The sequence below is a fragment of the Streptopelia decaocto genome (genome assembly GCF_964273445.1).
Source record: "Streptopelia decaocto genome assembly, chromosome: 16".
NCBI classification, from domain to species: Eukaryota; Metazoa; Chordata; class Aves; order Columbiformes; family Columbidae; genus Streptopelia; species Streptopelia decaocto.
The window spans coordinates 8,238,401-8,248,930 of NC_138671.1; the positions used below are offsets into that span (position 1 = coordinate 8,238,401).

The 10,530-nt window shown below is 40.8% G+C and overlaps 1 protein-coding gene across 1 annotated transcript; it reads left to right on the plus strand.

The window, feature by feature from the left end:
- The first annotated feature begins 11 nt into the window (after positions 1 to 11).
- LOC309447085 (ketosamine-3-kinase-like) lies at positions 12 to 8,650 on the plus strand. The gene is made up of 6 exons (XM_082067376.1): positions 12 to 170; positions 3,242 to 3,393; positions 4,767 to 4,858; positions 5,431 to 5,513; positions 5,911 to 6,033; positions 6,743 to 8,650. Exons 1-6 carry the CDS (start codon positions 30 to 32, stop codon positions 7,079 to 7,081), a joined length of 930 nt encoding a protein of 309 aa, XP_081923502.1. The 5' UTR covers positions 12 to 29; the 3' UTR covers positions 7,082 to 8,650.
- The last annotated feature ends 1,880 nt before the right edge of the window (positions 8,651 to 10,530 follow it).

Genomic DNA, 10,530 nt, shown 5'->3' on the forward strand with positions numbered 1-10,530 from the left:
GGCGCGGCGCGCGCGGCCCGGCCGGCAGCATGGAGGAGGCGCTGAGGCGGGAGCTGGGCACCGCGCTGCTGCGGCCCGCGGGGCACTCGGGGGGCGGCTGCATCAGCCAGGGCCAGAGCTACGACACGGACCGAGGCCGGGTGTATGTGAAGAGCAACTCCAAGGCGGAGGTGTGGGCGGGTAGGGGTCGAGGGCAGGGGGTGTGAGGCGGGACCCCGGCACGGGGAGGCCGCTGTGAGGAGATGGGCGGCGGGCGGGCCTGAGCCGGCCCCGGCTTCCTCTTGAGGGATGAAGGGAGGTTTTCTGGATGCCTCAGGCAGGCAATTTTGACTGCTGGTGGCAGAGGGATCTGCTTCGTCTGGCAGTTTCTGCCCTGTGAGGGTCTGGGGCCCGGTTTGTGACAGGTGCCCGGGATGGGGAGGCCGCGGGGGGACAGTGGTTGTGAGTGGTGGGGTTGGCACTGGGATGGGGAGCAGCGTTTCTGGTGTGATACCTGTATTTCTAATTATTAGACTGTGTTTTAAGGAATTATAGAACTCCTAGTTTAGGAGAATGTTAGGATAGCAACCTTTAAAGATTAACCAACCTTGTAACCATAGAGTCTTTGTATAAGCAGACCTTGTAACCATAGAATCTTTGTACTTAGTAATCATACTGTATTCTTAAAGTTGACATAGATTTACAACATATTTTTTCAAAATAGGTAACTGAGAAACATGCGAATGTTACTTAGCATTGCTTAACCGGATAGCTTGTGTTAGAATAGGCGTGGAATATGGTAATGGTTGTCAAGAATTGTAATGAATATGTAATTTTTCTGTCAATATAAGCCATGTGTGATCAACTGGTTGGTGCCAGACCTATGGAGGGACACTCCTGATCCGGCCCCAGCACTGAATGAAGAAATGCTCCTTTTAAAACCCAAAAATGTGGTTCTAAGAGTTTATTAATTTGCTGATTTTATGGTATCAGTTGCAGTGTTAGTATTATTTGTCCAGGGTGTGCTTTTGTCAGTTATGGCTGGTGTAATGTTGATGTCACCATGGCTGTGTGTGCTGTGAAAGGCTATGAAGCAACCTAGAAGGTATAAAATTATCTACTGAGGGTGCACATCTTTCTTTATTGTAACAAAACCAGTAATTCCCTGCTCTTACAAGGAGCTTTTCTCAATAAATGATACTTTTCCACAGTTGTTGTTCAAGATTTTCTGCTTTGTCCTTTCAGTATGTGGTACCAGCTACTCTAGAAGGTAGATACGAGCATTTGCTAAGGATAAGTATAATACAACATACCTTTATGGCATCCTTATTTACAAAAGCTGAGATCAGGTGGAATTTACTTTAAAGGTGCTCTACACTTGTGTCTGTCACATGAAGAGCTTCACTGGAAGAACAAAAGTCAGAACTTGTATTTGTCTTTGACAGCAAAAAAATGGTTTTGAAAGCATGTACACCACTATATCTGTTCCAAATTTGTCTGCACTTTCTGATCCTATCAGAGAGCTGGATGGGAAATCAAATGCACTAAATTAGTGACATGGAAAAATACTGAAACGTTATCCTGCTTTATATGAGACTGAAAATAGTTTGAATTGATAGCAACAGAGCCCTTCCACTTAGGCCTTTGTTAATTGTGTGTTTAAATGTACAGTCCAGCTAGCAACAGGATAGGGCTTGGAAAACAGATGTGACTAGATTTTCTATTCAGTGTTAATTTCCCATTCTGTGCTTTTGCCTGTGTGTGGATTCTGAGTGCTGATTCAAGCAAACTTTGCCAAACTGTATTATAATGCTGTGCCGTGTGTGCAGCAGTGGGCGTATATCAGCAGTTTCTTTAGAAAAACAACGTTCTCTAGAAACCACTGTGCTTTTTACTCTATTAAAGTTATCGGCTGACTTTGACCTAGTATGATGCTTTAAAAGGAGATACAGTATTTACTGATTTCCTCTGAACAAAGCTATCTCGTGGCTTAGTAATCCAGCAGTTCTTCATTTGTGATCTCCTGTAGGCTTTGGAATTTGTAGTCAATGACAGTTGCAAATTGTCCTCTGTGTTTCATATATCAGTACTAGTCCATAGTATTCTGTTTCTGATTTTTTTTATATTTCCTTGCTTTTGCTTTTAGCAGATACTGTAGGCTTCCCAAGGTCCCTTTTCCGCAACCTCTGCCTGACTCCTCTAGAGCAGCATTTCTTTGTGTGACTAGTGCCACTGGTGTCAGTGGAGCAACGCGAGAGAATAGATTTCACTCCATGTGGATAACAGTTGCAGAAATAGGCCCTAAATTCAGAATGTCTTCAAAGCAAATACAGTTGGTAGTGGCTTGGATTCTAAGGGCTTTTCTGTGCAAGTGCAGTAAGGGGCATTTGGCTGCTATTATTGTTTTTTTGTTTGTTTCTGATAAGGCAAAAGAAATAGGCCCGGGAGTATAATTCTCTGACTGGAAATTAGACTGCTTTTAGAGCTTTTTCCTATTAGAGAGCAGCGTAGGGGAAAGGGACCTGGGGGTCCTGGTGGACAGCAGGGTGACCATGAGCCAGCACTGGGCCCTTGTGGCCAGGAAGGCCAATGGTACCTGGGGTGTATCAGAAGAGGGGTGGTCAGTAGGTCGAGAGAGGTTCTCCTGCCTCTCTACTCTGCCCTCGTGAGACCACACCTGGAATATTGTGTCCAGTTGTGGCCCCTCAGTTCCAGCAGGACAGGGAACTGCTGCAGAGAGTCCAGCGCAGGGCAACAAAGATGCTGAAGGGAGTGGAGCATCTCCCGTGTGAGGAAAGGCTGAGGGAGCTGGGGCTCTGGAGCTGGAGAAGAGGAGACTGAGGGCTGACCTCATTAATGTTTACAGATATAAAAAAGGGTGAGTGTCAGGAGGATGGAGCCAGGCTCTTCTCGGTGACAACCAATGTTAGGACAAGAGGTAATGGGTTCAAACTGGAACACAAAAGGGTCCACTTAAATATGAGAAGAAACAACTTCTCAGTGAGGGTGGCAGAGCCTGGCCCAGGCTGCCCAGGGAGGTTGTGGAGTCTCCTTCTCTGCAGACATTCCAACCCGCCTGGACACCTTCCTGTGTAACCTCATCTGGGTGTTCCTGCTCCATGGGGGGATTGCACTGGATGAGCTTTCCAGGGCCCTTCCAACCCCTGACATTCTGACATTCTGTGATTAGTTTTGTGAAAGAGCTTTGTTTACCTGTGACTGGTGTTCATAGAGACTAATACTTTCCTTTCATATTTGACAGGCTAGAAGAATGTTTGAGGGAGAAATGGCAAGTTTGGAAGCCATCTTAAAAACACAAACTGTAAAGGTGCCTAAACCCATCAAAGTTATAGACGTGCCTGGGGGCACTACTCTGTTTGTGATGGAACATTTGGACATGAGAGGCTTAAGCAGGTAAAACATGGCATTATCTTTGCTTCATTTAACCAGAAATTTTGACAATTATGACAATTAAATAATTTGTCTTCTGAGAGGAAACCTGTGAGGGGTTTTTTTGAGGGTTGTTGTTTTTTGGTTTTGTTTTTTTTTGTTTGTTTGTTTGTTTGTTTTTGGGTTTTTTTTTGTTTGGTTGGTTGGTTTTGGTTTGTTTGTTTGTTTCTGTTGTTTGGTTGGGTGTTTTTTTTTTTTCTTGAAGCAAGTCAGGGTACATTTGGGAAGTTATACAACTGAGAACTGTATAAAATACTTTGTAATGCTTCACTTAGCAAATAGGTCTCCATCAAAAAGTGAGCGTGGTTTTCCTGTAGTTTTGGGTTTGTTTTTTGTAAGTAGTGATTTTTACAATAAGCTTCATTTTTACAGTCAGGAAAATGACCTGCTGATTACGTTTTTGTGTGCTTGCCTTTGGTATAAGAACCAGTGTTTAATAGTGCTTGTCATGAGTATGCAGAGGCGATTTCGTTCAGATGAATGAATCCAGATTTCAGTATTTTTATGGCTCTCACCTGGATTCTGTTAGCTGTGAATTTTTGGCTCTTCTCTGTGGCAAACACTTAAGTAAATTAAAATATGATGAATACTTCTGTCTGGTTCCATTGGGGAGCTTGGCGTGACCAGTTTCTCATCCCAATCTCAGAACTTCCTCAGCCAGCTTAACGTCTTATCCCCATCCTGCTCATCCACAAAGGTTCTAATTCATGAAGAGCCCTGTTTTCAAATGAAAGAGCAGAGATCCTGTTGTGTTTGGGCTGATTGAGATACAAAGCATGCAAATGCAACCTTTGGTGTCCAATTTTCAGGGGATAGCTACAATCTGTGTTAAAGGGAACAAAATGAAGAAATAACTTTGCCTTAAATGACAGTGCCTTGAGAACAGAAAAAGATGTGAGAGGTCAAAGACAAGAAAAGGAACATACTTATGTTAACATGAGAGGCAACTAGTTTTGTAATGTTTAATTACTGCAAGACTTTTCTGAACTGTCCAGAGAATAAGCTTTTATTAAAAAGATATAAATAATTAAGGCCCACCTGACCCTTCTGTCTTCTAAGGCCTTTTAGAGAGGGGAAATCAGAGACTAAATTTGTAATTGCTGTTCACGTTTAATAGCGTTGTCAGAAACACCATGTAAGTATGTTTTGTTCTTTGTTAATATGTAATCTTTATAGGAAGAGGAGGTGTTTATGACCAGAATATTTTGAAAATGTACTTTCATGGAGATGCAGAACTTCTTTTACTTCCTCGGTAAATCTTTTCAATGAATTCCTGGAATATCAAGGACTGGATTAATTCACATGGCAGTGTTGCTAAGCGTACTTTCGTTTCTTAGACATTCAGCAAAGCTCGGAACACAACTGGCTGACCTCCACCTTCATAACCAGCAACTTGGAGAGAAGCTGAAGAAAGAAGAGAGCACAGTTGGTACAGTACACAGCTGTTTGCAATTTAATCTAGTTAATAATAATCTAAAAATTTTTAAATAGCTTTTGTTGTTTCAGGATAAGTTCATCTTCTTTCACTAAAGATGTTCCTGCTCTGGCAGGGGGATTGGACTAGATGATATTTTGAGGTCCCTTCCAATCCCTGACATTCTGTGATTCTGTGAAGATATTACAAAAATAGATTCAGACAAAGCACCCATGCAGGGCATCTTTGTTTTGCTTTGGTTTGCTCTATTTGGATCTCTAAGCAAAATATTAAATTTGGGACTCTTGGGATCCTGAACCACCCTTTCTGCAAGGACATGGTGTCAGAGGGGATATGCTACCTCAAAACATGTTTATAAAGATTATAATTTAGCTGCTTTACATCGAGGTTTAAACTTAAAAACCAACAGCAACAACCATTATAACAAAAGGAGTACTAAAGTGCATTTTTTTTTTTAATCTCCATAGAAGAAGCATTGTACCCCTGTGTAGTTTTTAAGGTCCATTTGCACTGTGGATACTTAGAATCTTGTCATTAGTATTGGATTTTTGTCTTTGGTTTGAAAGGTAAAGGTCAAGGGCAAATGGAAGTCCAGTTTGTGGATCAGTTTGGCTTTCATACAGTTACCTGCTGTGGCTATCTTCCACAGGTAGGTTGTACTTCATCAGACCAATAGAATTTTAAGTTTATTTTATTTTAGCTTCAGTGACACAAAGGGCCAAGATTATCATAATGGATATTCAGTTATTTCTGTGGAGTAATAAAAAGAAACAACATTGTTCAGCCTGCTAAGCAAAGTAGTGCTTTGGACAGCACAGCTGCATTGGACGTTCATAGCTCTTCAATTTCTTGGGTTTTATCACTTAAAGAAAATTATTTATTCCCCTAAGTTAATGTTTTAAGATAAGTCTATTAAATGGTAGCATTTACTGTCCTGGATGGTATCAGCACAAAGGCTGTATAATCCTCCAAAGCTGTATTTGAAAAATAAGAAAATCTGTCTTTTGTGTGGCATAGAACTAACACCTGCAATCCTGTTCCCTCAGGTGAATGACTGGCAGAATGACTGGGTGACATTTTTTGCCAAGCAGAGAATCCAGCCTCAGATGGACATGATCGAAAAGAATTCGGGAGACAGAGAAGCAAGAGAACTCTGGGCACAACTTCAGGTAGGAGTTCTCTCAGTTCTCATTGTAGTGATAGACAGGTATCAGTTGTTGAGATTTTCTTTTCATGAAACAAAGTTCCTGTTTGTTGGTATGCTCTGGGTTCTGTTGGTAAGAGACTTCAGCTTTTAGGGATTAAAATGCTCTTTTTTCTAAGGTAAAATGTCTTTTACTGCATCACACTATGCTAATATTCCAAAGGGAATATTCTGAATAGCACTTTGCCTTACTGTTTGGGAAATATGGTTTGAGTTCACCTTTCTCATTCCCTGTAACACTTTTATGATGAGAAATGTGTATAAACGGTACTGTTCTGCACATCCTCTATTAATTTAAGGTTTTCTTCTGGTTATGTGGCTGTGGGTACTACTTTGTAGAAATCTCTACATGGTTGTTTAGAGATTCCTGAGCCTTCTAATGATGAAGCTGGTGGTTGTGGTCAATATTGTAGCACCAAATGCAGTTTTAAATTATTTGTTTCTGCTGAAAAACATTTGGATAACTATTTTTCAGCTGCTGGCTTTTATGGAAAAGAGTAATCCTCTTGATTTTCTCAGTATCTGTGTTCGCTAGATCCTATATAATTTCAAGTTAGGTTTTTTTTAACTTTTAAGAAATTTCAATTAATGCTCTGCTTGTATGCAGATAAAACTCTACAATCATTCACCTTAAAATGTAGTACTTATGCGTCTTGTTTTTTTCCTCCCTGCAGCTGAAGATACCCAGTTTGTTCTCTGATGTAGAAATTGTTCCTGCTCTCCTGCATGGGGATCTCTGGGGAGGAAATGTGGCTGAGGATGATTCTGGTCCAATTATCTTCGATCCGGCTGCTTTCTACGGCCATTCAGAGTATGAGCTTGCAATAGCTGGGATGTTTGGTGGCTTCAGCAGTTCTTTTTACTCTGCTTATCACAGTAAAATTCCGAAAGCTCCAGGGTTTGAGAAACGCCTAAAGCTTTATCAGCTTTTTCACTACATGAACCATTGGAACCATTTTGGTACAGGATACAGAGGGTCTTCTTTAAACATTATGAGAAACCTTGTAAAGTGACTTTCTGCTTAAGCAGAATACTTCCTGTGTTGCTTGGGGAGCCCCATACTTGGTGATGCAACTCCAGGAGTAGTAATGTTAAAAAAAACTACTAGACCCTTACCTTGTGGCACAGCTAAAGACCTAGAATCAGTGAGTCCTGCTGAATACCAAGTGTAACATAGTCACCCCTTTTTAGGATAGTTGTAAATACCTTTGAGGGAAATCTATGGAAGGAGTTTATTCAGTTGCACAAAAGATCTGTCAGCATCAAGAAAGCGTTGTATGCTTGAGACTAGGCAAGTTAATATTAAACAAGTACTCAAGTGTAAAGTACTTGGAAGAAGTACTCCCTTAGGGACCAGTTGTGCTTCAGAGTAGAGAAATGCCAGGGTTTGCATTTGCACCCTACTGGCAAACGTTAGAGAAGTGTTTGTGAAACAGAAGTTTGCTTTTCTCAGTTACCGAGGAGATGGCTAAAAAAGTTGCTCCTTGCTTTTTGCTGTCTGCCCCCCGCCTTTATAAGGGATTGCTCAGATTCTTTCAGCTCTTCATGTCCAGTTGTGTGCATGAAAACTATGTTAACAAAGTATTTTGAAAGCCAACAAGAAAATTGTATAATGGGAACTGTGAAAAATGATTTGGACTTGCTGTTAATTATACTAACGTGATTCTACTGGATGGAGATTGTTTCCTATTTTGTTACAAAGCTGTGTGAAAATGCTTATAATTTTTTCTGACGTGCATTTTGGTGCCTCATGGCATTCGTGTAGGCTGTTCTGTGCTTGCTGGTCCGTGGGCTCTTATCTATAACAATCTTGTTTTCACCAGAACTCATTCTCTCTTCTTTTTTGGATTAGGCTTTTGTCCAATAATGTACATTCTTAAAGATCTTTTCAGGTTAGACACTTTACATCTATACATCCTATGAAGATGTACTCTCTTACTAACACAAGGAGAAGATGCACTTCTGACTATTCTCATTGCATACACAATAATGTCATCTGATCATGGTAAATTTTCCCATAAATTCTCTGTAGTTGAGACTACAGGTGCCATAAGAGAACATTTTTCTTCAGTCCCCACTAAGTGCACTTTGTAGCTTTCTGGATAAGAGACATGAAACCAAAGGAAGTTAAAATGTAACTCACAGAACAGCAGCTCTACGCCACTGCCAGAAGTTCTTTAAGAATGGCTTGCAGACCAGCTGTTTCTTGTACTTGCAAGATGATGATACTAAAATTGTACTCTTTTTGATGTAGGCTGGTAATGATATTTCAGTGCAAGCGTACCAGGTAGGTGAGAGATGCATGGTGATTCCTAACATGCATTTTGAGTGTTTGGGAATGACTTTAATTAATTAAAAATGTTTCTCACTGGATTTTGGCAACGGAGAGTTTTTTAGTTGCTGGTTTTGCAGTTTTTTATAAGAATTGGAAGGCAGTTTAGAAGTCTATCACTTGATATAACTTAATTCTACTACTCTTCTTCCTGGCTGTTTAACTTTTGCCACAAAAAGTTTTAAAGCCTTGCTTGGTAGAATAGCTTTTACTTTTACCTTGTTGCTCAAATAAAGAGTTTTCCAGCTGATTATTGGTGTCTCTCTTTTCTGAATTAAAACCTTACAGCTTGCGTCCATTCTTGGGGAGCTACTTGCTCTAACCTGTTTGAGGTCCCTAGTTTGTTGGACAATTATTGTCAACGAAGGTGTTGATGGGAACGTGGTCATGGATTTTAATCTGGAGCAGTGTCTCATTGAGAAAATTTACCTGCTGTTTGGTTACAGTGTCATTTGAGGTCCTGTGTGTGCCTTCAAACTTTATGTACTGTACCAGGTGTTCGGATGTTGTTGGTGAAATGTTCCGTCTGTGCCCATATTCTTATCCCTGATCGTTGCAGCTGATTGGAGAAACGCTGTGGAATTTTAGCCAGCAGTCAGTCTGGTTAAATTCTTTAACTGTTCATTTCCGTCTGCCTTCACAATGAAGTTATTTAACAAGGTAATTCTGTTTACAAATCTTCAACAAATCAACATGTTTATTTTGATAAAATACCTAAATACTTTCTACCATTAGAACATGAAAAGTGATACGAAGGTGGTTTTTCTGGAGAGGAGTTAGGGGAGGGGAAAACTTGGAAATCTGGACTCAATAGCTAAGATCATAAGAGGATTCAGGTTGGGACAGACCTCAGGAGGTCACTTAGTTCGATCTCCTGCTTAAAGCAGGTTGCTTACATCTTTGGTGTTGTAACCTAAGTATGGAGGCTGCACAACTTCTCTGGGCTTGACTGTCCTTATTTTGAAAATAGATCCAGTTTGAACCTCTCTGCAAGAACCTGTATTTTTTGCTGAATTGCTTATAATTCCTATGTACCCTACATTTCAGTGTGATTATGTCGTCATTTTGTTTTCATTCTCATGGACTGCTGCCATCTGCAAATACTGCCTGCAGATATGAGAATTGCACACTAGTGCTGTTTTTCTTCCTACTTTTTGTCTTCAATGCTGTCCCAAAATAGATCTGGTGATTACAACTGATGCTGGACTCTTCTAGCAGAAGTAAAAGCAGGTGGGAGGTGATATATAATTACCTTGTCTTGTAGGCACTGATTGTGCCAAAAGACTTAAGGAGGAAATATATTTCTGGTAACTAAGCCATGCCAGAATCACAATAGTTTCATTGTTTTTCTTTGTAAAATAGTATTCATGTCCCAAGACATGGTTCATGTTTTATACCGAGCTACAGCCTGTGCAATTACGCTGAAGATCAGATCTATAGGTTTGAAGGAGCTCTGAATTATTTCTCTGTGCATAGTTCTTCACTGAGAAACTATAACTTCTGTCAAAGGGAGGTTTTTATGATGGAAAGTCTTTTCTTCTTCTTGGCTTACACTGTTCTACATAGCTTCTTTCCTTTCCTATGATTCTTTAGATAGCATTACTCCCAAAGGAGAAGTAGATCTTTTTCTTCATTGGTATGCATAGGGGTAACTCTTCTGGACAGTCTTTGAAAAACAAACAGAAATATTTGTGAGCAAAACAGAAAGAGCTGGGAAACTAAGCAGTTTCCAACTCCAGTACAGACATAACCCCGAGGACGGGTCTCAAACCAGGAGGCCGTCCCCACGTGTGCACGTTGTCCTAGGTCATTCTCCATCTCAGGGATGCAATTGGTGTTTCCTTGGGGGATCTGGCCGTGGTGCTGAACTGGTTCTGCTGGGAGGTTCACCGACATGGGTATTTTCAAGCAGTCTGTGCCTTCGAGCCCACCTGGGATAATTTTGAGTTGTTCTACTTCCAGTGTTTGAAATTATGTTGTTCAGAGTTGCATGACCAGCAACAACATGCGAATTGTCATTTATTTTGTTGCCAAGAATCTGTATTCCTTTCCCTGGGTACTCCATTGCAGCCTAGGATAGGATTCCAGCCTTTCAGCAGCCGGATATCATTGTTCTAATAGTAGGGTACT

What these genes read in the sequence shown, in the direction of transcription:
- LOC309447085 (XM_082067376.1), top strand. Translation starts at nt 30, where the DNA reads ATGGAGGAGGCGCTGAGGCGGGAGCTGGGCACCGCGCTGCTGCGGCCC. An exon ending in GAAAGAAGAGAGCACAGTTG is followed by an intron (nt 4,859 to 5,430) that starts GTACAGTACACA and finishes TTGGTTTGAAAG; the next exon opens with GTAAAGGTCAAGGGCAAATG. An exon ending in AACTCTGGGCACAACTTCAG is followed by an intron (nt 6,034 to 6,742) that starts GTAGGAGTTCTC and finishes TCCTCCCTGCAG; the next exon opens with CTGAAGATACCCAGTTTGTT.